This window comes from Vollenhovia emeryi, unplaced genomic scaffold (assembly GCF_000949405.1).
Source record: "Vollenhovia emeryi isolate VEMERY1.0 unplaced genomic scaffold, V.emery_V1.0 DF939211.1, whole genome shotgun sequence".
Classification (NCBI taxonomy): domain Eukaryota; kingdom Metazoa; phylum Arthropoda; class Insecta; order Hymenoptera; family Formicidae; genus Vollenhovia; species Vollenhovia emeryi.
Genome location: NW_011967155.1, coordinates 415,912 through 443,706, shown reverse-complemented (window position 1 = coordinate 443,706; position 27,795 = coordinate 415,912). Strand labels below are relative to the sequence as shown.

The following is a 27,795-nucleotide window of genomic DNA, read 5'->3' as shown; positions in this document are numbered from 1 at the left end:
GGTACTTATTTCTGGAAATCAAATAGTTTTTAGTAAAAAAAATTACGTTTATCGTATTGAACATAATGTTTACTAATATTCGGTTTTTTTTTTATTTCGGAGGAGGTTTCGGGGGAGGTCCGGACCCCCCGGACCCCCCCCCCCCCCTTGGCTACGGCCTTGCGCGCACATGTATGTTTCTCTTGTTAATCAATACATTAAATACCTTTTGGAGACCAACGACATGTTTTGCGATTGAAGCTGGACGGCGATATTGGTAGTTAGGAAGGAAACGCTTACCTGAAACAAAGAGAAGGACCCTCATTAGTATAGATGAAAAGAGTATAACATTATTCGCATAATATTTCCTAACAAAAGTATTGTTCCTGCAGAAACACTAATTCAATCGTGCGATTAAAAATGACATAGTTAAATAACGAGTGACATGTATTTTTTCCGAGTCCCAAAAACCAAAGTATGCAGACTGCAGAGCGGCAGAAAAAGAAGAGAATCGATTACGGATTCTAGGACAAATTTTCTCTGCATGACTAAAGAAAAGACTGAACTTTCGAACGGTTAATGCATTATGTCCCTGCTATGGAACGTTCCGGCGCCGCATCCTCGATGATCGTCTGATCATGTACGATTCGAATCGGAGAATCGCGCAAAGAATTCCAACGAAAGAATGCTATTCCCCGTTGGACAATTGCGCGATACACGTCACCCGCCATTGTATCGGGAAACACACCCAGGGAAAAGTTTGTTTGAAATCAAATTCTTACCAGGCTTTCGTGTAATTTTAAAGAAATGATTTCTTTACTTTAACCAAAATTCCATCGAGACTGGAAATTTTAAGAGAATTCCTATCTATTTCTTCGAATCTAGCAAATGTTTTACAAGTGAATAAAAATTGAGTAGATTCAAAGAAACATGAACACGATTTCAACGTATCCCATTTGTCTAACCTGAATAAATCTTTTTTTTCCGGGCGCGTAACGTCTATTCCTGTCTCTTTCTTAAATGTGAATTTTTATCTTACAACTGTTCTCTAGGCGTTTAAGGGAGAACGTGTCGATATCGACAGCGCGGCGGGCATGTCCCCCCCCCCCCCGCGTTTTCAGCGTGACGTTTGTCTTATCCGTAGCGCAATCGTTCGCGGCAATCGCGCAGACATCTCGGTTAATCAGAGACAATAATAGCTCCATCGGAGCAGGAATTAAAGCGGCTGCCGCGTGCCCCGAGTAAATCAGTTTCGCCTCCCCTCGGCCGCTGGCCGACCCGGACTCACCATTAGTTTTACGAGTCGCGATTGTATCTCGTCGCATTACTTAACATACTCGAATGTTAATTCGATGATTTCGAAGCACGTTCTCTCGCGGCAGCCACTTTATCGCTGGCATTACATTCTTCCCGCTCTACGACAAGCCAACTTAATCCTCGCCCGATTAATTATGCGAAAGAAATTATGATTTATTTTATCCGAAAAATTTCTTCCTCGTTCGCTGTAGAGAGCCTCGAGAAAGGGCCCGCCGGTTATGCGGAGCAGAGAGCGTTTTTCTTTAAAATTGCTACGTACGGCCAGTGTTGAAGAGGAACAAGACGCCGAGATGCGTTTTGGGAAAAATTGGGAGTTTCAATAATCATACATTCGCGTGCTTCGCGCGGCATGCGCTACGGGAGACGATTAACAAAATAAGATTGTAATACATAACTGGCGGTGGATACTGTATACTGTATTCTCGCGTGTAATAACCGGCCGCGGTGTGCATAAACACGAAGCCGCGGCCTCGGCGCAGCTGTGCGAGCCGCCGGTGTCGCCGTCGCTCGTACGTCGGCGCGGTGATTAAAAATGCATACGCACTCTGCATGCAGATCACCGCGGGTCGTTGCGATACCGAATAACGACGGCGCGTCCCCGGGAACGGAGAGCCCCCGGCGCGATTAATGCCGATTAAAAAGGCAAAACGCGCCGCCTCCGATCATTATACTCTCCGGTGGAAGGAGCCCGACAGCGCTAGCAATTCCGTACGCTCCAAAGTAAGGTAGCTGCCTTTTCATTTCCCCCTACCCTCCCCCCCCCTCTCACTCTCTCTCTCTCTCCTTCATCCTGCGAAAGTATCTCTTCGCCTTCCCCCCGCGGATCTCGATCCCGAGGCTGCCGTCGCAGGTCCTCCGGGGGCAAGTAATTACTTCTAGTCCGGCGCTGAGCTTCGCCGGCGATAGCCAAACTTATAATTTAATGGTTAATTATATAAGGGGTCCCCCGCGATTCGGCGGAGCCACTGGGCGGACACGATGACGTGCAGGAATGCCCACTGCCGCCTTGGCTCCTTCCCGATCGCACGGGACTCGTTTTCCCAGCTTACCGTCCACTTCATCCTCGGACGCGATCTCACCCGAGATTTATGCGTCCACGGTAGAACATAATACGGATTAAATGGGGCCTCGTATCGATTACAGCGGGCCTGCAAGTCTAGCGAGATAACGTGCCAAAGTTTTATTTCACTCGAATTGCACGTGCGTCGCATAAAGTTTTGCGTTTTTCGATCACACCGAGCGACAAGTAAGATTTCAGATTAGATGCCGGGAAATTAAATTTGGAAGCGCGAAAAAGAGGCAAAGTGCGAATCGAACTGATGGCCCAATCTCACTTTGCCACAGCTAATATTTCAGCGCGATTTAAAAATGTAATAGTTCCGCCCTCATTGCTCCCTCTCTCCCTCTCTCTTTCCCCCTTTGCTTGACTCGTCTACTTTGTTCGCCTCATTGAATCTGGCTATGTTAATCCGCAGCCTAGAATTTTAAGTAAATTTGATGTAGGTTCTTCGATACGATGGTATTCTAGTTGAATAAGCTCTAGAACGATTTCCAATGGAAACTAATTTAAATTTACGTAAAAACTTACAGTAGCATTAATATTAACGTAGCCTGAGTAAAAGAGACATAAATTTACTAACATGTGGATATTAAGATAATGTAATTATTAATTTCACAGCGGGATATTTTAAAATGCACTCTAAAACTGATACGGTATAATTACATAGCACATTTTTAATCATCAAATTGCAGGCATACGGCCAATATAATCGATGCAACCTCATTATTTTTAATAAACCGCTACTTAGTATGTAAGGCTGTTTGCTCATTCGTTATAAATATTGATAAGCACGTGGATGCTGCTTTGAATATCTATCGCGCGCGAACCCGAAAGGTATTCATGTATGTCGTTTAACACGAAACGCTCTGCAGCCGATATGCCCGATATGCCGTGACATTTTTGTAATTTTGAATTAACATGAATGTAAACGCGATTTACGTTGGAAATATTAATAATTCCTTACGTAATGGCCTTTCACACAGAACCAAGCGATTGCAATAAAAAAGAAACAACAATGAAACATTCGTATCGCACACTCACGTTATATAAGCAACCGTAAGGGAAAGACAATCGATTGAAGAGACACAACGAAAATTTTTGCACTATTATAATACCAGATTCGCGACGAACGGAAATAAACGCGAAGACATTTTTACACGTCGATTCTGCAAAATATACATGAATGAGTTACGCGGGTAACATTCATACCGATAAAAGTAACGATTGTTTCGTAAACTTTTTCTCAGAAATAATCAAGGCTCATTTGTCACAGATGAAATAGGTATCCCAGCAACCGAAACCGATTCCACTTGGATCGCACACGGTCTCTCGTGCAGGAAATGGATCGCGTCCGGGTGAATAGATTACTCGATCTCCGAGGAGTAACTGTATTCGCAGTTATGGACGAACGACGAGGACGACGACGACGACAACGAGGACGACGCTGCCGAAGGGGCACGGTATAATCAGATCAGGAAAAACCGCGCGGAATTGCGTAATGGGTATCTGCGTGGATTAAAATCGCGGCGGGTGATGCCAGCGTAAAAGGTGTCCCGCAACAGAATCGAGCGAGATATACACGGCGCGCGGCGATGCCGAGTAAGTCGTTCCGCGTCCTCGCACACCAGGTGTGTCCTTCGTATCTCGGTCCACGCAGCAGCCCGGAGCGACCGATGATCGTCAAAGCGAACTTCTTTCTCGATATCCGCGTTGTCCCGTCGAAGGCCCGAGGTGCGTATTCTTTATCGCTCTCGTCCCGCGTAAGATTCCCTGTTTTTCTCTCTTCCTAACACGCCACGCGGAAGTTCTGTTCCAATGGATGGCATGACGAGCGCGCGGCGCGATATGGCAAAGTGGTTGTTGCAAAACTTGCAGTACTTATAAGCGGAGCGCAATTACTTGTTATCTCGTTTGTGAATGAAAACAGACAGAAGCTAATAAGGCTAGTTACGCGATAGAACTAATTGGCCCGCGGCTTCAAGTCGAAGCGGTTATTAGAGAATGTTAATTAACGTTTAAGCCAGCGAAATAAATCCGGTCCAGAAATTGAATTGTCATTTTTGTCGTCGGAGCCATCTCCGGAAATGTTCTTGTGTTTTTAGCAGGATATTATCGGCGCGAGTGAAAATAATCTGAGTATTCGGAATTGTAGTTTGGGAAATCAACAGTGAGAAGACGGACGGAGAACAACAGAGTCTAACAACCGCTTCCTTGGGAACACGAATTCAGCGTGTGATCATCGCCATTGTCACGATAATGACAGTGAATTTGCAATAGAAAGCGAAATACATTGGCCCTTACGCCATGAAATTGGTCGGTGTGCTGCGCAACACTTTCAACGAAATCACGTTAAACGCTCCTCAACGAGACGACGTATCTGGACTTTCGTAACGCGAGAAACAAGGAGCTGCCTGTTAATCACTCAATTAGAAGAGTTAAAAGGCGACTGGCAAGAGGAGTCTGTGATTTAATATCGCGCCGCAATAGAAGTGCACGATTCAAGCGAGAATTGCGAGATGGTATCGCGGACGGCAATTTTTATCTGGCAATTAATTAATACGCTTTTCCCCGCAACGCTCGCGCCGACTCTCGCGACCGTCACAATTTATGAAACCCCGGCAGCTTTTCTCAAAGCCTCCGCTGATTGTTGGAGTGTCAAGAGATTCTTATCTGCTTACATTCCGCACAGATGCGAAAAAAGTCTTTATTAACGAAATCATTTCACTGACGGAGAACGAGCCGTAATTAAAACGTTGTCGTTTCACCTTCGGTGTACTGAATTCGATACAATCTATTGCATCACTGTAAACGGAGTGTAACTCGGATTTTTCCCTCGAATATCGACAAACGCTTTTAGCTTTCAGCAAGTAAATTCGTATTTCATCGAGTCAAATAGAAATAACAGAAGTAACAATTGAATAGAAACGTTCTATTGTTACTTTCGCGAAAAACGTACGGTTTTCTTAACGTCGTGCCGTTCACGTTTCGACACTTGCAACCAGTGGCAAGCGCCGGGTGTTGGTTCTGTTTATGAATAATGCATTCGCGATTGGCACTGCTGATACCGAACTCGTGTATATAATTACGATCGATGCGGGTGCCGTGATAATTGCGAGGAACGCGCCGAGAAAGATTCCGCGATTCGAGGTTGAATGTTCTGACATCCTCGCGGATCTTTGTCGATCTACAGGAGAATGAAAGTATGAGACCTGCAGCTTCCAAGAGAAAAGGAGTCTAATCTTCATAGAGCATTTGGTAATGTCCAACTATAATGAAGTCACTAATGATGCTATCTTTCTCGCGAGAGAAAGAGAAGCATGTTTAACGTGCCGGGTACTCTATCTTAACTTTTACTATTTAATACAAGATTTAATAAAAGACGTTACATTTCTATTAAGAAAATTATTAATCCGAACATTCTTTTATAACGTAAACTAAGCGTTGCTTAGAAATATTGTACCAATCGATTATTACGAGTAAAAAGTGAGATATATCTTCGATAATCCGAACAATGCTATGGCAATGGCATTAAAAAGCGCCCGTGAACCAGCGACCCGAATTTAACAACCAATTAACAGAGCGAGCAAGTATGTGTTTTCTGAATTATGCAAGCGCGTCATTATTTTTTACTTCGGCATCGTAAACGATACTCTCCAAAGTCATTACGCGTACTCTCGATCTCGGACTCGAGGATCCAGCGCGACCGATCATAAAAAAGATAATGAAGGAAGAAACGCTACAGGGCTTATCCGAATCAATCGAGGGGCCGTTAAATGGGAAGCCGAAATGCCCTAATTGTCGATACAGGGACCTCCTATTGGCCATGCGGTACATATAATTACAAGGGAATGACTCGGCGCGACTCGAGCAACTCCTCTGTTTCTTATCGCTCTCGAATTGGCTCGACGGCCGGAGTCATTTAATTTCGTGACGTTGTTGGGAAGCTTCGTGACCCGTATTTCAATCACTTATTCAAATCATTTAGCGAATTGCCGCTCTTCAAAATAACATTACAAATATATATGAAGAAAATGAAAAGGCAAGCTTGTATTGCTGCTGCGCGAGACAAAGATAGTTTCTATAAGTTTCAGCGTGGCGCCTTTAGCTCCCTTGCAAATGATTAAGAATTCAGAATTTTAATTAAATTGAATATAAACATTCACTCTATCAATACGCCCTCATTACTGATACGGAGAACGTTTCCGTCGAACAATAGAAGGACTACCGTCGTCGTAGCAATGTGGCGCGTTGTGCATTTCCATCGATCCCGGTCTCGGCGTCGGATCCGGCATGGTGAGGTCGGTTAAAGGCGTATACCAAAGCCACGTGGCGTGCGCGCTTCTGTGATTGCAGAGTTCGGGCCGTCATTACCTGACCTTACCGTGACCTTTTCGCGAGGGGCCTGCAGGGTCCGCGCCAGGTACATACACACGTATCCGCGAGACCGTGTAATGCGGCGAAGATACCGGAACGCACGTTCTAGATTGCGGAAAGCTCAGATCGGGAGGAGATTAGATCGTCGAATAATGTATTCGAATGGAGCTGTGCTATAATTGATAATTTCTGAATTAGAGCGAAACCTGAAACGATCGGCAGAACCCAAGGTTAAAAGGAGAATATCAAGATTTAAAGATTAAAATGACTTCACTCCAACGTCTACAAATAGCATTGACTTTGCTCCCAACGTTGCAAGTATAGAACATCGTAATAACAATTTGTTTCTTATCGCGTGCTTTTCTTCCTACTTGCAAATCTCCAAAAGTACGGAGAACCGTCCCGATATCCCAAGATACGTACGTGGATCCGGTCCTGAGTGAATTTAACGAGAGTATCCTATAATAAAACTTCTCGTCGAATTATCTATATATCGAAGGAGGTGTACGAGTGCGCGAGCACGTATAGTAGCAAACGCTGGTAAACCCCGTAGGGGTCCGTAAGGCCACGCCGGGACCTCTCTCGTACGAGCTCGTGCACGGTGAAAAATTAATTTCGTGACCTCGTTCAGGAGGAAGCTGGGGAGGTGGAGCGGAGCCGGGGCGACGCGGGGCGGCGGATGAAGAGGAGTAAAGAGAGTCATGAGCTCCCACAGGGGCTGACCCCGCGACCCTATCAGCCGGGCTCCTCCACGGTATTGTTTATAGCGCTGAACCGTGCCCCAACTATGTGGGGCCGCGCCATTGTTCCGGCGAGGACCCCATTGTCTCCATACCTCTCTCTTACGCCTCGGCTCTCGATCGCTACGCCGCGCCGCTACCGCGCCGTAATTTACGGAGATATAAAGTCGGGGCCTAATTATTGCCGCGTAATTGCTCAATTCGGAGCGGACGCGGCGTCAATAAGGAGACGGCACCTGCGAGGAGAAATCCGCCGGATCGTAAAGGGAGAACGAGGGGGGGGGGGAATGGATAACGCATGCGATGGAGTCTCGCGCGGGTCGACGACAGAAAAATTCAACTCCCGTCCGTCGCCCGTTTCGAAACGCGAGCGGCGAGAATCAAGTGTCGGCGCCTACCTGAGTGCGATTCAATTTTGCCAGCTACAAAATTAAGACGGAATGAGTCGTCGGTAAAAATTAAGACGTGCTATGAGACGCTCTAAATTGCACGCCACCGCTGAGAGGGAGCGATCTCGCGCATTCCTCTGCCTGCTCCTCTCCAATTCGCGACTTTCGAAGCTTCGGGATTTCATCTCGCGAAATTAAATAGCGATCACAAGTAGCTTATCTGTTCTTACACGATATATTCATTCACTTCTCACCTAATATCCATTGTACCGACAGATATGCTTTTTCGATTCACAGTATCAAATTTTTCCTAAGAAATTATTTCATCAGATCGTAGCTATTTGAAGTATTTCTTAAATTATGATTTAGCGCATAAAATTTCCTATCTCGCTTCTCATTTTTCGGAGATCCTCGGGAAACGAATGTTCTCCTCGCTTTCTCCAGATAAGACAAATGATACGAAACGCCGTCTTTCCGCCGAGAGGCGGTATCGACCAAGTTAAAGGAGCTGTGGCCGTCGCTGGTCTCTAATGACAATGCAGATGTGGATTAGAGTAATAATAATGGCCGAGCCATCGGCCACGGCGCACGATTCACGGTTATGAGTGCATCCGTGCGTAAATCTCGACGACAAAACCTTTCTTTCGTCACGCCTTAACTCTTCGACCACGATTCGTTTGCGTCGCGTCGCAAAGTTTTTCTCCGTTCAGGTGCCTTCCTCAACGGCGCTTGAAAAAAAAGGAATGAAATCCTTCGGAATCCGAAGAGGAATTCTTTCTAAATTTTGCGATATTTTTAACATACTAATACAGTACATTTCTTATCCACGTGAAAATTATCTCTCTTGCAGAACAGTTTAATCCATTTCATTCGTAACAAAATACCAAATATTATTTAGTTCAAGATTTAGTTTCGGCAACTTGCCATGGAGATTCATCCTTGATAAATTCAGGACATGTTAAGACGAAGTGTTTCTCGCAAGTGCTTGCTATAGCTACATATCATTCTCAAGAATTAAATCGAATTTCTCGCGAAGCGTGGACGTTAAACGCATTCCTCCGCGCGATAGACCCGATTTCAACTTTAAATCCGTTCGGCGCGGAATCCCGCGGAATTACGTCGCGCGCGATATTGCGCGGAGCTATTAACCCCAGTAGGAGTGAACGCGGTCGCCGCAGAAATTGCGCTTTTAGCTTAATTGCGGTGAAAGTTCAGCGTGCGCAGCGGCTTAGCGTCCTCGAGAGAGGAGGCAAGACCGAGGCCGCGTGTACATTTCCGCGCTCTCGCGGGGAGGTTGCGGGTTCATGACTTGTCGACCGCTTAATTGCGATCGCTATGGTTTCGCGTTTTCACCGCGGCAATGGACAATTGCGCGGAACAAAGCTGACGAGACTGGGCCAAGTCACGATATGACGAAGGTACCATTTGTTGAGACGCGTCAGAATGATAAGCTTTGCGTTTAAGGGGATGCTGGAGTGATTCTGCACTTTCGCACCTTTTGCACTTAAAACTGTCTGTTTCGTGGAAAGATTTGTGTAATACACAAATTAAATGGCACGTGTACAGATGATCGAAAGCAGCTTGTTATTCCGGCCAAATGAAAGAACAATATGACATCACTGAAACTAAGTTTGTAAGTCTAATAAAAAATAATAGTGAGCAACACATACATACAGCCCAGGTAGCACACATATCTAAAAGACATCATAAGGACGTCTTTAAGACGTCTTTTGACTTAAAGACGTCTTAAAGCTGTCTTTTAGATATGGCGTGCTACCTGGGAGTACACAGAGAGAAAGGATTCTTTGAATTTAGTATTTCTATTTATTTGATTGAGATTTGTTTCGTTGAAGCAATATATGCTTATACGAAACATTATAACGTTTGAATACAAATTTTGTTGTTTCATTCAAACAACCTGTATTATTTAATCGAAAGAACACTATTATTTGAAGTAATATCTTTCAACGAAATAATATATTATTTGGTTACAAATACATATTCATTTATTGGCTTCAGTTCCGTTCGGGATGTGAACCGTACGTCTTTTTAACTTAAAGAGAAATTTTTAATCCTCGGGGTTGCATTACCCGATTGCATCACCCCGCGCGAGGCCCGATAGTCTGCATTGTTTAATATCATTGTTTAATATACGTTCCTGTCACTGATGCCGTTCGGGAACGTCTGCCACATCGCGACAGCGGTGGTGAGGTTAGAGTTAGAGGTTAGAGGTTAGAGAGGATGGCTCTCTCATAGACTTACAGTATAAGTCTATGGGCTCCCTGTGCGCGCACGCACACGCACAAGCAGGAGTTTCCTGTATCTATGCGTGATTTTCATTTGTCTATCTTCCGATATCTTCACGGTTCACACGGCATCATTGTTCCAGATATCTTCTATCAAACAAATATATTATTTCAAATTGAAACAATCGTACTTATTGATTCAAACATTCATTTGTTTGGACCATTCCAAATATCAAATTTGTTTCGATACAATAAAATTTATTAAATCCAAAGAAATCGTTCTCTCTGTGTACATGTAGTATGTGTGTTGCTCACTATTATTTTTTATTAGACTTACAAACTTAGTTTCAGTGATGCCATATTGTTCTTTCATTTGGCCGGAATAGCAAGCTGCTTTCGATCTGTACACATAAGCCATTTCATTTGTATATTACACAAATGTTTCCGCGAACTGACAGTTTTTAGGTTAGAAAGGTGCAAAAGTGCAGAATCACTCCAGCATCCCCTTAAGAACTGTGTATACGGCGCACCCTCCGTCGCACCAACTTCATCAGCGTAGCTGTTTCTTTCGCTCTGTATCCGCGATATCTGACTTCATAGTCCAATAAGCTCGCTTTTCTCGCACGTAAATAGCCGCGGCGACGACGGCAGGAGGGAATATCGTAATAAAGCACTCACGATTTTCCCGCGTTCCATCCTTAATTGAACCTCACGTTAGATCGACGATAAGTTTCGACTTTAACGCGGCCATCCGTCACGTCGGGAATAACGCGAACCACAAACGAGCGGTTGTCGCGTGTCCGCGCTGCGTAACCGATCCCGACGTTAATCGCCACTCATTTTCTCTTATCTCGTGCACCGAGTGTCTTATTGCCCATTAAGATCAATCATTACTTTTACGAGAATGCTTCGCTCCGTGGATACATAACGATTGGCTTTTCGTGGCGCCACAACCATTTTCCAATGAACGTCAAATTCCTCTATCCTCTTGTAACGCTGTCACATAACATCGCCGTATGTTTTTCGCTCAACGAAAAGAGTCGAGATTGCAATGTTACACGGAGAGACCGATATGGTTGCCACATGTCTAATTAGGATTGACACAACCCCAATAAATAGTAATACTTGGGACAGCTGTGTCTGTGATTGTCATACCCATAAGTAGTGGAGATAACCACATGCGCCTTGTGCAGCAAACTTAGTGAACGTTGCAGCACAAAACAATGTAGATGCCCCCGCTATTTATACGGCAACATTTTAGTTATTGTAGTTACTTTTGCCTTAGCCGGTCTTGCCGTGTATCAGTGTTTCTCTGCAATCGAAGATGGCCATCTGATTGTTGCGATATCGCGCGTATCGTCGGCCATTTCGGCGGAATTAAGACGCGTTTTGAAAGTGGCAAAGGTCCTTGAAGCCACCTGACGCGGCCGGACCCGTCGAGGGGTCCCACTTGCAGCGTATCTCGGCACGATGGCGCGGCGTTAACGTTCCTGGATACCAGAGTACCGACGCGCTGAAATCCAACGGTAATCCCCCGGGGGCCGTGTTCCAGGAAAGGTGAAACCGGGAGGATTGTACGAGGGAGAGGATGGTCGATCTGGACGCACGCGCCGGGGGCAACCAGAGGCTCGCGCTCTGTAATCACTTCTGCCTCTCTCTCGTTCCGTTCCCCCCTCGCACCCCCGGATTTCCTTCGCGTCCGTACGAGACGTACACGTGTGCTCGCGCGCGCGCGAGGGAGAGGACGAGGAGGGATTCTGGCTCAACGTGCACGCACATGATCGCTCATCGAAGTGCATACTAATTCCCATCGCAGGAGGGATGAGGTTACATTATGTAGGTGTGTCTACGAACACGCACGCGCGACTACGAAGGAGGCTGCGAGGAGCGGACGCGATGCTGAAGAGAGGGATTCGACCCCGCACGCCAAACGCTTTTGCGCGTCCTCCTCTTCTGCTCCACACAAGGCACACATCTGCGTAATTGTCCCCGCCGGCAGCATCCGACCGATGTTGGGCCCGACGGACGCGATCTTATCCTACAGTACGGCTCAAAAGTGCTCGCGAGCGATGCCGCCAATTTTTAGCGAAGGCCCAAGGTCTGCGTTTCCACGCGCGTTTCTCTCGCGTCTAACGTGGCCGGTGAATTTTTGAATCGAGCACTTTCGCCCGAAGAGTCACACGAGCGAAACGTATCGTCCGTGACGTCGGACGGACGGAGATTTTGGGCAGCGAGATAACTTGCCTCGTAAGTACGAAGGGGTTAATGCGAACGGCGAATCCTCTACCCGACGATCGCTCTTGACCGCGTATCTCCCCTCCTGTTAAATCATTTCATTATCTTCGCGAACGATGATGCCCAGGCTCCTTCCTGCTGGGAGAAGATCGAAATGAGGGAGCGACCGGTTCTTCAAGCCTTCCTAAAATACGCGCAATCATCCTAGACATTCTTTCCGAGCATCAAGATTGATCGTCGGTCTTCTTTCGCTCGCGCCGCCGTCGCCGCTCTTATCTACGCCAAAGTAGCTATTTCCAAAAGTAAATCACATGGGCTGATGTGCCCTCCGAGCGATCCAGACACGAAACGCTTCGAGGAATTATTCAAATTTTGCCTCGGTAACCAGAGAGCGAAACAGGCGGAATGAATCAGGGCGATAGACGCAATATTGCGATATACTTTTCAGTAACACACGAAACAATTATGATTTCTGTATTTGACAACCGTCCAATTTTCCCGTTTATCCAAAGCGAGAACCTGATCGATCGCCGACGCTGGCAAAGACTGTATCTTCGTCCGTTTATTTTCGGATAATAATAAATTTCGCTGTCAATGTGTGCAACGGAGTCTGCAGTGAGAGGCACGACAACGGGACGAGCTTAGATCTAGGGAGAAACAAAGCGGGAGAATCGTTGCGGTTCCATCGTCTGCTTACGTTTCTCTGGGAAAGTCCGTAACTCGCGCGGGCCCTGAGACGTCTCGCGCGAGCGATAAATCTCGGGCACACTCGGAGGCGGGGAGGCCATCCATTCGGTCCGAGGCTCGGCTCGTCCCAGTCGCTTATGACAATGTGTACTACCAGCGGCGAACACCGGTCGTACGCGGTGCAGCGATCGTGCATAAAAGCGATCGTGAACAAGAGGGATTGAAACAAAACACCTCGGTGTGTTACACGACGCTGCGCATACGATTATCGCATTGTGCAATAGCAACGAGAGAAATAATTCCGTAATTACACGCACATATATATACAGTTATCCTTTACGTAATTCGGCTGGTGAATAATACTTATCGAAGAAAAATTCTTTACACCGCCTTCACGCCGGTTCCCTTCCTTGTCTTGGCGCGTTATTAACTTCATTATTTGACGGTTATGCAATTAGTAAAATCTCATACACACGCGAGTGATATGATTGATTCTCGTCGTGAAGCAACGCGGTCTCGAACGGTCGCGTCTAACTCCGGGCCCGGGTACAATCGTGCGATTCGAAACCGTGTACGTCGGACGGAGATTAATAATCCGGTTAAGATTGCGATAGAGGAATACTTAAACACGATGTCGCATTCCATCAAAAACACTCTTTACGAAACAATCGCGTATACATCAGTGACTCGCAGACAGCGGTGTTCGGGAGATGGAATACGTAATTATAAATAGCTATTGCTTCTAAATCGCTCGTTCATTTATCGGAGAAACGAAGAGGACGTTCGTACATGTCAGCGCGACGCGCGCTAATGTCACGATGCTAATGTCAGTCGGGCGACGAAAGAGGCGGGTGAGGGACGATAGAGAGAACGTAATAATTACGTTAACACGCCGCAGAAAGACTCTCGGACTCGCGTCGTCCCACGATCTTGGGAGAATTCTCGGAAGAAAATTGCATATGGAAAAAAGACATTGGATCGCGGGTAACGCGAGTTAATTGTGTAGGCCATTGCCAAGCGTGACATTACTCTCGCAATCTCTCACGAGGCGTGTACCGAGAGAGGTGAGATAAAAGCGCATAGAGCGGCCGGGGTCTTTCATGCCGCGTCCAAGCACCTTATCACCTTCGATCTGTGCAGTTGGAAAGATACAGTTGTAATTTATAAACGACTACTCACTATCGCGCAATGCGCCCTCGCGATGCTCGAAGCTGTTGCGAGAAAATTGTTTCCATGCGCTTCGGGCCTGCCCCCGAGCAGACTTCCATCCGCCAAGAAATTTAATTATGCATTCTCACGTTGGAGAACCACAATTGATTATTAATTGACGCAGACGGTCAATGTATATATATATATGTATTTACACGCATTGTATACACCGACAGTAAACCTTAAGGGGATCCTAAAGGCGTCTGTTTTATCGACATTCTTTCTTAGAAGTAATCTTTTAATTGGCTTTACAGAAATGCAAAACTCTTTTACGGAATTAAAGTACGCAGCACAATCTAGACTATACTGGTCGACTTTATATAAAAAACGAAAAAAAATAAAAATTTTACTAATTTTTGGTACACTTGACGACATTTGCTTGATACAAGAATTCTACAATAAATATATACAAAACGAGACCAGCATACTCTAGGGTCAACGTATAAGAACAATATCGTGCAATCAGAACTAGGATTAATAGCCTAGAAAAAAAGACAGATTTATCCAAACAAGTTTTCTTAAGACATTATTATTTCACGAAGAAACAAATTCCTCGCATTTAATGTTAACATGGCAACGTTTCCTTACGATAGAAACACCACTCGATCTTTTTACGAGGAGAATCTACTCGCCCGATACAGTCTATAAAAAATAAATAGAGATACATATACACGTGTTTTATATATGTAGCTATTGTTCGATTTGATGTAAGTATAGTTATAATATAACTGGCAATCCCTTGCGTAATCATAACGCAAGGCGTCGATAAGATCTCCTAATCTCTAATACAATCTAGCGATTTCCCAACGGCGGGGAGATTGCGTCCTCGCAGGGTTATAATCACCTACAAGGGTTCTTCGAACCCGGCCTAGCTCGCAGGTACCGTTCGTCAGGGTCAATGCGGCGAGGAGAACCGGAACGGTAACGCCGGACTAGGTGACGTTATTAATTGGTTAATGGGGAGAGAAGAGCGGCGGGTCTTGACAAAGTGGAGGAGAGGAGGTACGCGAGATGGAGGAACAACAACGGCGCCCCGGCGTTGACCGTTGGCGTGGCCGGGCTGAAAGGAGCGGTCCCAGGTGGATTAATTATCATTACCCTAGTGCAAGGAATGAGATCGTGCGTACCCCACCTAACGTTACCTTCGCCGTGACTGGCTACCGCGCCCGTATCACGACCCACTTCCGATCTCCTGGATATAACGACAGGCCGGGTAAGCGAAGGAGAACGTCGAAGATGATGGACGATAATATTTCCAACTTTAACGGTAGTAATCCGCGGCAACGTGCACTCGATTTTGAAAGCTCTCGAGTACGTCAAGTTTCCGAAACTTGTGAAAAATCTTCGCACTATCTGATTTTTTTAAATAAAAATAGAGTATCCGCACACAGCGATAAACTTGAAGATTAATTATGAGATTGAAACAATAACGACAATGTCTCTTTCGATTAAGTACCAGCCCCCCTTCGAGTTTCTTTTCCCGTGACAAATCCGCACTGTAAAAGCTACGTTACGTAAGGGGCTCGCTTGCAAAAGGCATAAAAATCTACCTGCCATTATCAAACTGATGGAGAAAAAAAGCGTTGGGGATCGCGTGGATTCCGGAGAGCGTGGCAAGAAGCAGCGGTTAAGCGGCGCTCATTAGACGTCTTACGTTGTATCGTTTTCATCAAACCGACGACTTCCTCGTTCGCCATATATTCTGCTTACCATGAAAGGGGGTAAAAGCCGCGGATGACGATCGTGGGATGATTAGCCGGGACACTCTTTACCCATGCAACTCTCGCAGCAGAGACGTGGGCATATATACGCCGCGTTGTCTTCTCGTCAGTCTCTCGCTCGTCGGACTTGCCGCGTGTCGTTGCACTAGACGTTAACCCGAGTCAGGCTTAGAGCATAGAGCGGCCTATCCCGGCCGCGTACCGACACGCTCCTCTCCCTTACTACCTGAACGGCTAACGATGCCCATTAGAGCACGAGGACGCCGAGTCTTCCTGACTAATCGCAACGCGCACGACTCCATACCTCATGCAGATCGGCTATTCGTCTTGCAGTATCCCTCCAGTTTGTCAGCCGAATCGATACGATAAAGATACCAGCTGTCTATGACGTCCGAGTCTTCCAAGAGCCGCGCGTACATCGGGGCGATGAGAAACAACGGCGGGGAGACGTGAGTCCGCCGCGAGATGCGTTTCGACGCGACAGGAAGGACGGACGTGCCGGTACGTGCACCAAAGACGAGCGCTTTAAAGGATCCTTTAAAGGAAGCGCCCGGTCGTTTGCCGGCGAGACTCGGCCGGCTCGACTGACTTTAGCGAGACGGTGGGAAGACGTGAGCGAGAAAACATTCAATTCCTTCCTCTCCTTGGCACAATTTTTCCAGGCGCGATAAACACTCGCGAGATTAAGATTTGAGTCAGTTTAATGATTGACGCGAGGTCAGCGAAGCAAATGTTGTATGTCGTTGCGGATTATCTTGTCGCGTCGCCACTTTAAGAGCGAGACTCGCGCGACCATAACGAGCGTGTCGTAAATGCACGGGGAAAGGTGAGAGCAGCCCGCGGAGCTTCGCTCGCGCGGCACTTCCTTGACGATGATCGACGTGGACCGAGCGAGACGAACGGGGCCCACGTGGTGCGGACGGTCCCGCGGGCGACGTGGGTCTCGTGTTCCCGTAGGAGGAAGAGGAACCTCACGAGTTCCCTCGGCGGAGGATCGCGCGACGGGTGATGCAAGCGCCGGCAACCTAGATCTGTCATCCGGACGATTACGAGGGAGAATCGGAGAAAGCGGGAGGAAGAGAATAGAGAACCGGCCATTCATCAGGCTAACTCGAGGAGAAGCGTATCGAGGGAGAAGGAAGACAGCGCGCGGCGGGAACGTCGTCGACGATTAAAGCAAGACGAGCGAGAGAGAGAGAGAGAGAGGAGACGGCCGTGACGACCACGTCGCCGATGTTTCGCGATTCCGGACCTCATCATCGCGCAATCATCTCCTCAAAGCGGCCCGCGCGCTACCGCGTTTCGTAATCAGCCTTAAACGATAACAAGATACGTGGCGAACGAGGCGAAGCGAATCCTCTTCGGGGAAATGCGGTACGGAGTTTTACGCGCGTAACACGTGCTCGCCGCGCACACGCTCTCGTTCGCGAGGGCAGGGTGGAATCTTATGAAGTCGAGAGATCGCGCGCTACCGTATAACGTGAGAACGTCCGTTATTCGATTTGCGCCGTGTGGCATTGGACTGAAAATGCGCGCGAATCCTTACCGTCGTTTCCACGCGACGGACCTGCCACAAACACCTACGCGAGTATGAATTAAAAGGCCGTAGAGAAGAGCGACGTGTTCTTGTAGAATTGCTTTTTCTTCGCAGGAGTCTCTGCCAATAAAATGACCAAGAAAAGTATGACTCGTTGTATTTTTTCTCTTTCCAACATCATGCGTATCAGCGCGCCGAAGTATTCCGCGTAGAGAATCCTTCTTTCGCGACAACGCGGACGAGCGTACGATCGTGCGTGTCGGTGAAACGTCTGGCGTGTAAAACGACAGGTAGAAATTTAATACGACCGTTCCGATAGCGCGCATCCGTACATCACTGTGCAACGCAAGGACATGACATTTAAAGAACGACGCGATGCGCCGAAGATACCACTTTATGTGTTTGTTCGTGCAACGCGACGTGGAAAAAAACCTCGTGCGATTTACTTCCCGGTTCGGCAAACAGAGGCTTCTCTTCTACATTCTCCGTAAATCAGGGAAAAGCGTCACATAATGGCAGTCCTTCTAAAGTCTGAACTATCATTTTTTTCTCTCTCGCTCATTAATAAATTCTTCGGCCGGCATTTCACGCTCGCCCCCAGTCTCTCATTTTCCGTCACCGATCGTAATGTCAACTAAAAGACAGCTCGTGCAGCATGAAATTCAACATGAGCATTAATTTCGTTTACTGCTCAATTAATTATGCTCGTACACCGGTGGTACAGAGCGCGCATGTATAAATATAAATCGGCAATTCTCGTTACGTCGCTCGTGACACGTGAATGCGAGAGGTCGTCCGAGTTCAACGATATTCGGAGCAAGAATTATGGTGTTCGTGCATAAAATCGTGGCAGCGGGAGAGAACCTGTTGCCGCTTCTAAGATCACGAAGACGATAAGGCCGAAAGTAGAGGTGGAATCCTGCCCGCGGTGTAATTAAGCATTGACCTATAACGAGCTGTAATTAGTCATAGCTCTAACGAGCCGTGCAGGAATCAATCGATAGAGTCGAGGATATCGCGCCGACATTCAAGTTGCCGATCTTTAATCTAGGAAAACCGACACATAAAGTTACGACCGTAGACATTATCGTTAGGCCTGCATCACGTTCTGTAATTTCGAAGAAATGTTATGACATTTTCAGACTATATTCATATTATTGTTTGACGAAAATCCGGAAGTGAAAGGCGCAGCCATGATTAACGTCCGTGTGCGCCGATGTTAATTAATTTCGATTGCTATCAAATGCTTGCCGCGTAACGATCGTGTTTGCTTCACCTAGACTGAGAAAAATCTTCATCGGATAAGCCAATTAAATGGCGTTTCCGAGGGTTAATTTTTCCGATTACGTTTTCCGATTAAATTATGGATACATCCGAGGAAATTTATCCGATGAAATGCGGCCATCGATGAAGTTTGAGTGAAAAACCGATCACGTGTTTCATCGTGTACAATTTAATCGGATAAATCCGTTTGTTATTATGTAATTGGATTATCCGATTATATTTAATAGGACATTTTTCTCAGCGTAACAATGTTCGTGAGAACTCGAGATAACTGGCTCCGCTAAAATTATCGCCAGCGTGTCCGGTGTATCCTTGTGACATTATTATCGCGACGAGGAAGACGTAGAAAAGTCGGCACTTTCCTAGCGGACAACTTAACCGCTGACATGCGTCATTATCGCTAATTCAATCACTGACATTGTTCATGCGAGCGTGCGCTAACGAGAGCGGTAGCCGGAAGAGATACACCGGGACGATCGCCAAGGAAGAGAGCGACGAGAATTATGGCAGGGCGAGGATACGCCGCTGGAGCCAATAAAATGTTGATTGCAGCCCGACTCCGGAGAACGACTGGCCGTCAATACACCTTGCTTTATGCGCGCACTATCTTTCTCTCGTTGCTCGCGACCGCCTGGAAATTACAATGTCCGCGCGTAACGGCGTGTAAGATGCGGGCAGCACTTAACTTGCCAAGAATATGTGGCAGGCCGACATCAAAGTCAGAGCGGCTCGACGGCCGCATAGAAAACGCGAGTGACCGCAAGCCTGCAGTATCGATAACGACGCGCGAAAAACGGGAGAAAGAGGAAACCCGAAAGGAAAGAATGGGACATAAACAACCGCGTTATCGCTCGATCGTGGGCAGCGATTAAGAAAATGTATTACGCTGGCGGTACCAATATTCGCTCGAATTGTGTAACAGTTTGTAACAGCTACGAAAAGTGCGATCGTATATCATTCCGTTTCTTGCGCGAATAGAATACTTGTTCTTTTTTTCCTTTAATTTGACGGCCTGATGGATGTACGATTGCGATTTTTATTCTTCTCTCTCAGATTGATTGGCTCGACTGGGGGGGAGGGAAAAAATGATAACATGACTGCAAGTATTTGTAATCGTGCCGCTCTTAGTCGCCGGCAATTAAATTCACGTTTGATGAACACGTCTCGACGCATTTCTGTATAAACGTTAGAGATAAAGAGGCTGAGGCCGGTTATCAGCGTATACGCTTTCAGGCGCACGGTAGCGATCTGTCAAGCGGAGAAAGACGGCGTTAAAGTCCGCGTAAGAATGTACGTGTCTTTCCGTAGCAACGTTCACGTGCATACGCGCGGTACCGCGTGCCTGTACGTACACAGGATATCGGAGAAAGCGCGCACGTGGCCCACGGGTTAATTAACGTTCTTGGCGATTAGATAGGCGCTGGCCACGTGGCCGACCATTAAATCGATCGACGAATCGTAGTGATTCCGTGAAAATCCCCGGGCAGTTTGCTCGCTGCCCGCGATAAGAGGCTACTTTCTAAATACGATTCGCATGCACCGTAGCGAATTCGGACTTATTCGCCCGGGACGGAGATACAGAGATATCGTTAATTGCCAAATAATTGCAATTACTAGCCGCCGAGAGCCGGCGTGTATGAATTTGTGAAACTTCGGTACGCGATATTGGAGTCGAGTATTATTTTTTCATATTTTCTTGCTAGATAAAACGTTCACAGACAAATGAGCGATAAAGATTCATAAAATTAATTATTTAACGATTTACATATAATTTAATTAGCAACTTGCATCTAAGTCCACCTCAAACGATCTAATGATTCCAACGAAACTAATGTCTAAACGATAATTCAAGTCATTAATTTCAGGATAATTTGACCGTTTTACTTCTATTTTCCGAGCCGTGTATTTCGACGCACGTGCTTTAACGTATGTTTTGATTCTCCAGTTAGTTTACACCGCACATAAAATTATAAGTGAAATACTAGCTTGAATTCCGACGATAAATATAGATAAAAAATGGTTTATAAAAATAAGATTCGTAACAGTAAAACTGAAAACGAAATGTACGAGAGATTTCTGTCTGAAAATATCAATGTAATCCGGAAGCTGTAAATTGTTCGCCTTTCCCGTAGCACATTACCTTCTAACGTTGAAGCCGGATACAATTCGTTGCAAATCGAATTTGTAAAATTATCGACACGATTCATTAATATCGCAATGCGAAAAACCGTCGCTATAGCTACGGCCATATCGAGGTACCCGGAACGATACACGCGAGTAAGCAGGTCGCATTAACGTCAGTCGATACGCTTTTCATCATTAATTTCGTAAATAGTGTAAATGCTCGCGTACAAGTGCGCGCGGGGCTATCATTATGGACGTTTAGATGCGTGTCTACCATACAATCAATGCTTAAAGGCACTTCACCGCCGCGATATTGCTATCTAAAACCGACAGTTGCCAGGTGAATGTAGGTGCTCAATAAATTTAATTAATTCATTAAATCGCCTTTAACATAAAATTACACGTTGCTCTTTGGAAAAAGCAGGTTAATGATTATACACATTGACAAGAGATCGCGATTATATCAATTGAGCAGAGAGAGAGAATTATGTATATTCGAGAATTTGCATCTTGGTTAACTCAATTAGCTTAATGTTACTTTGATTTCTGAGACACGGCTATTTCAAGTTGCGAAATCGAAATGGCAGATAGACAGCGAGCCAAATACAGGAATCTGTTCGGGTCAGCGGATAGCAAGCTCGGGGCAGCCTGTACAGGAAGTATCTAATCGATCTGCGCAACAATACAGTCATTTTTAACGATCTCTAATTTCATCGATCATCCATCATAGAAACATCATACGATCCTTTCCCAAACATATCCGACGTCCAGGTCGGGGCAACCCTTCGTGCGTGTCGAGCGTGGCCGACGGAATTGCGGATTGATCGACATAGGAGGAAGCGCGCTTCGACTTTAGGCCGCAGGAATCTAGAACGAGAACGTCCCGCATCATTCGACGCGCGCGTCCGTAATCGACGCGATACGCGGCGGGGTATTAGCGCCTATTAATGATTAATTGACCGGTGCCAAGAGGCCCCCGCTTCACGTGTGCGACGGTGCGGTGCTACACGCTAGTTGTAGCCAACGAGAATGGCGGGGTCGGCCCGGGTCAGATCATGCCTTGCGCCGAATCGTTAGAAAGTCCGCGGCTTTGGGTCTCGCTGCGCCGCGCCGAGCTGCGTAGCACGCTCCGGGTTAAGAAGAAATATCCATCCGTCGGCTCGATGGCTCGTCCCGATATTGCGAAGCGCAGCTCGCGTTGTTAGCGCGAGCGAACGATGAAAAGGATTCGCCGTAGAGCCAGGACAGAAAACGCTCTTGCGCAATATCTCTCGGATCTTAGGACCGCGTCCCCCGGTACCTTCAAAGATGAGCGCAAATGCGAGCGTGAGTCTAAGTGATGCGATTCTAAATTTTCCTCCTGTCAATAAGCGGCTTGGTGGCAGTGCGCGATTTATCATGATTTATCGGGCACAATTTATCCGCGATGAGAGAAACGTGATAATTCTTAAATGGTCGGGCACTGAAAATTGCACGACGTAACGCGACAGCGAACGGCTAACAACCGTTCAACGTACGTTCACGGTTGGACTCGACCGAGATGTCGATTGAGGGTAAATAGAAAAGGCAAATGGTCGTTCAAAAATATCTTCGGGCGATCTCCGTCCCGTCTGGTCGATCGAGATCGATCCGCCGGTTAAAGTTTCATCGGATGCTGGTCGCGAACGATCGATGAAACGCGCCGCATCGCGGAAGACGTACGGGCCACCTTCACCATTTTTCTTCAACGATCAGAGACAGAGTGATCTTGGCACATGGGCACGCTTATGTGTGCAGCGGTTGCCTCAATCCTCTCGCCCCGAATTCCTCGAGCCCGTTTCGATTCCTACAGGATTCTGTTTTGTGCCGCACGACTTATCCGGCGAGCGTGGCGCGGGGAAATATGCGCTGCTTAGTAAATAAATGAACGAAGAGACCCAAGTTGAAATCCAGACACCGCTGCTGGTTTTTTCGGGCGCCACTTCTCGGGCAACCACCGAGAGCATCTTGCCACGCGTACCCCTTTAGGGGTATAGCCCTTCAGGTTGGAGGTTTCTTTCGGCTAAAAGGCCAAAACGCTCAAAGTACCAGAACAAACTGGATAAAACCGGCCCTAAGCCTAATGCACGAGGGAGAAGACTTATCCGTTACCACAAGTTGCATACCTGTCAGCTTCTCGCGATCGGCGACTCGTAATTCTAAACGGATACATAACAATTACTTTCGTTCTTCACGTTTGCGCAATGCACGACGCTCCGTATGTCATCGAAAGCTTCACTGAGATTCCCCCGGCGATAGACGCCCAGCCGAGTAACAAAACTGCAGAGATAACACAGGGTTTCAAGCCTAACTAAAAACCAACTAAACATTAACTGCCGCAAGCGTCTAAATGGACAATTATGTGTATAAAAGTATTTTTTTCATAAACAAGTTGTCGATTTTTATGACTTTTGTAATGAGGATAATATCACGCCAGGGCGATTAATAAGATAAAATTGCTCGCGCCACTACTGGTGGCGTGTAACTGCCCGAGCGAGTCTAACTGTATTTGTACGTCTAACTGTATTCATTATAATTATTAGCAGAGAATAGGTCAATCGCTTCCAACTTCTCCCGTCGTGAAAATAAATAATCAATGTACTAAGCACCAATTGAGTATGTAAAGGCTTTCAGCGATAATTACTTTCGTTTTTCCGAGATAGTTTCGCGCTGTTGCCTCGAACGAAAGTGAATGCAGTCAGTATCGCGGGTAAGGGTCGCCGTCATAATTCCAGCTGATCTACGATCGCTGGAAAGGATCGCTCGCGCCGCCGATCAGTTCGCGGTATCCTCCGCGAGATTGGAATCTCGATGCCATAATTCTAAGAGGATTCATCCGCGTCGCGGTGCCGTATTTGCCGGGAGCTCCTTCGGATTTCAGCGCGGCGGGCTCGACGGTTGAATCGAACGGCGCGTGCACGAGATGTGCTCCACAATGCAAAACGACGACCGCGGGATCGTTGATGTGCCGAGCATATTACGGCTCTGCTTTCCAAACCTTAAGCGATTTGTTTAGGTTTCACCTTTATATACGTTTTAATGATTCGATATTGCGTATTCGCGTGATCGTTACAGTCGCATTCATTGGCGGCTAGCGAAGAGGAGATCAAAGATCCGTTCGTGCCTGTGCGCGTTAAATCGGACATTTATAATCGGTCGGAGACGTCTAAATTGCTCGACTAATTGTCGCCATCTTTACGCGGTGCCACCTTAGAAAAATGAGATCCCGCGGCGTAATTAATTCGTACGCCGCGAGACAAATGTTTTTACATTGTCGATCGCAGTGAATTCGTGATTCTCGTGGAAACAATGTATCAGCGGTCATTCCACGCGCGTTTACGAGCGCGAAACGGCCGGTACCAGAGGGTTCCTCTCGAACCGCCGGTTCTCGAGAAGTGTAGCGGGGTCCCTGGAGGCACACGTCAGTTTCGATTATTCTCGGCTATCGTTAGGCCCCGTTGAGCGCGTGCTCGCTCGCGCGAACGCAGTCGCGGTCCTCGAAACGTCAGACTGTCGGGGCCGTAAATTTTTTCGCGGGCGCCCACCTCTCGTCATGCATATTCATGAATACTCGAATGTAATCGAACGCCGCGCGAGCCGGCGTAGAAAGAGAGAGAGAGAGGGAGAGACGGCGGCGGGGTCCTCGAGCGCTTCGATCAGCCGTCGACTCGATTCAAGAATGACGAGGGCCAACCACGAGAGCGTATACAGATAAGAGCGGCTCAAGGACCGCTGGCTCTCCTCGTCGTGGCCGTGCCTCGTCGTGGAATACGGCCGAGGGCCGTGTGCACTTTATGCGAACCCCGAGACGACACACGCACGACACCGATTCTTATCTCGCCAAGGATACCGCGCGCACGCAAAAGGTGCGCTACGAGTGCGGCGCGCGGCGACGGCCTGGTTCCCGAAAACGGCCGCGGTATCGTGACGCGATCGAATTTGCCTTCGGACAACTGCGGCACCGATATCGGACAGCGGCGGGTCCCCTCGTTAGCAAGTATATCGATGTCCGCGCGGTCATCAAGCGCACTCATGTAAAAACTTATGTAAAGCCCGTTATCGACGCTACATCCATCTTAATTACCGCGGGATACTCATTAGGGTTCCACGGGAGAGCCGCTGCGGCGAGTCTTGGTTTTACGTTGCGAAACAACTTCCCAAAGTGAGGTGAGAAGAAACTGCGACTCGTGTACACGGATGAGGGACTTTTCCACCGCGCTGGAGTCATGGTTCTTGCTCTCTGTCAGGTGTGAGTGAACGATGTGACAGTCGGAGGAATAACTTCTGTCACGAAGCCGGTGCGAGGAGTGGCGCGGCGCGGCGTTCGAGAGCTCCGCTCCGTGACATCGCCGATCCGCCAAGTGGAAGATCGTATCGTGTACGCGCGAGATAAGCGTGTCGGGTTATCTGTAATTAATCAATTTGCGTCTACCAGGCGGCAGCCCGGTAATTACGGGCTCTCCGTTTTATCGCGAATTATGAAACCATTCATCGCGCGATCCCCGGACGAGAGCGCGAGCGAGGACGCGCCGGGCCACCCGTGGAAAGTGGACCGCGCCCCAGTTCTACGACGAAAGGTCGTTTACTGCCGACCGCGTGGTCGTTACGCCGTGCTCCTCGGAGGGAAAGGAGAGGAGATGTTTACACCGAGATGGATGAGCGGATAGCTTCAGTGGACACTCGAAAACCGACGGTCACGCCCGCGACTTCGCGGAGATAGCGAATGTTAAGTGGTCCGTAAAAACTATCATTGCGAGACGGTGCGCGCGAGCGTATTTCGCCTCGAGACGACGAAGAGAGGAAAGAAAAAGGACGAGAAGGAGAGACGGAGGGAAGGAGAACGAGAAGGAGGGAGGAGAAAGTATAGATATTACAAACTAGAGAGGGGTGGAGGATCGACGCTAGCTTCGAGGGGTCATTATAGAACTTTCCTAGCTGGCGCGCCGTCTCTCCCTACTCGCTAATGCCAGACTGTCCGGATTGACTGATGCCAGGTCATTCAAAGCCTTCTAGATCGCCTCGTTGCCTCACTAACATAGAAGTCGGGGAGAGATTGCGCGATAGATGACAGCGTGCACCATTACAGAGTTGGCTTTCAAAAGCCATTAAAAATAGTGGTTACATCCAACGCGGTTCAACGCGATACAACAATCTAACTGCGAATCGAGAAATCGGATTTTTTCTCCTTCACTTTAACGGATAAACGGATCGCCGTACACGAATGGTTAAGAGCATTTTTAGCCACTGCCTCTCCTTACATTTTCCTAAATTTACTAAAATGTCTTTTGAGCAAGATTATCGCGGGGGAAAATCGTTGTAATCTCGCGCTTTAAAAAAAAAGTATTAAAATTTATTCGACACGCTTGATCGAACGTGCACGAACAGTGACGTAAGCGCATCGTCTGCGCGAGTTTTCCTCGCGAGGAACCGCGTCGCGATAAGAAAAATCCCCTTGGCTCACCTGTGCGTACTCGGCGCAGATGTCGATCGACGAGACGTAATTGACGACGTCCTCGATGGTCCAACGATTCACGGCTTGCCCGTCGCCGCAAGGTATGTGGCCGTAGAGAGTCGGACACCTGACCGGCGGAGGTGTGCTTGGTCTCGCGGTAGGTTTCGGCTTGGGTGACACGCTTTCGGACCTCCTTGTTTCCGGCCTTTGCCGCTTGCGAGGTGCGAAGCCACCGGGACTCGACAGGTCTAAGGGACTCGTCACCCCCGCGTCCCTTTTGTTCGCGCCTAAGTTTCAAAACAAAGTGAAACGTTGTTACCGAATCTTTCTCGAAATCGATCAATAATACCGAGGCGTCAATGGCTTTTTAACATTAAACGATTAAAAATTGAAGAACTCGAATAAAAAGTACAAAGTCTCCAAGTCTTCGCAAGCGAAAAGTAATTGCGGTCTCTTTTTGCCATTGAAGTAATGTCATTAATATCTATCACTTGTTTGCCGGTACGGAAATGTAACTTGCTACGGCACTTGCCTTTGAGATACGTCTCCAATTCCGCAGCGCTTTGAGCGGCGTTGGCAGTTCGCACCATGTGCAACAGGGCCTGGGTGGACGACATGTCGATCATAGGCGGAAACACGGGGTTGCCGAAGAGACTATCCTGCTTCGGCTCCTTCGGATCTTTGTTGGAGAGCGGTGAGGTCGTCTGGACAGTCGACGGTTGCGGAGCCCCTAACGGCGCCATCAAACCAACGAACGGCGTCGCTGCAGTCTTGAACGCTGGAAACCTTGGGTCTAAACCCGGAGGGTAACCGTTTCTTGGCGTGCTAAAGTAACTGAAATGATCAATCGTCCTTGATCATTAATGTCCTGTTACGCATATAAAGAAAATGTTCGGTAAAGTATATAGTTACTGTTTACCGTCGCACGTAGACATTTTCAAATAGACCCGGAAATATTTTTCTCATCTTTCACCGAATGCAGAAAATGCTTCTTTGTAAGTTTACCCTTTTATGGGAACGCCTTTCAACCGTTAAGTTATATCAGCGTGATATTTCTAAAAATTCCTTGAAATCCATGTGCTTAATCTTGATTAAACACTGAATCCAACGCTAGAGCGCTTAAAGTCTTCCAAGCGCTGAATTTTGTAAACTTTCCTTAACGGGAAAAATTGCGGGACGAAGGCCGGGGATCGAACCGAGGACCTATGCATTACTAATCACTCGCGTTAGCGCAGAGCTACACGTCATCCCGGAGAATTAAAATGCTATTATCGATAAATGTATAAATAATGTTATTAGTAAATCATAATTTTTAATATTTTAAAGTGACTCGATGCCAAGAAGATTCAACGAATCCGTCGAAGACCGATTATAAATTCAACAGGGCGCAAATAGATACGTAGTAGGTTAAGGGGATGCTGGA

General features: G+C 47.2%; 1 protein-coding gene across 1 annotated transcript in view; it reads right to left on the bottom strand.

Annotated features, from left to right (window-relative positions):
- Positions 1 to 27,795, bottom strand: part of LOC105561112 — a 114,816-nt gene that overhangs the window by 26,763 nt on the left and 60,258 nt on the right. The window contains exons 4-5 of the mRNA XM_012010809.1: positions 26,905 to 27,206; positions 26,382 to 26,659 (exon numbers count right to left, since the gene is read on the bottom strand). Of these exons, the coding sequence (XP_011866199.1) occupies positions 26,382 to 26,659; positions 26,905 to 27,206 (580 nt within the window). The remainder of the gene's footprint in view (positions 1 to 26,381; positions 26,660 to 26,904; positions 27,207 to 27,795) is intronic.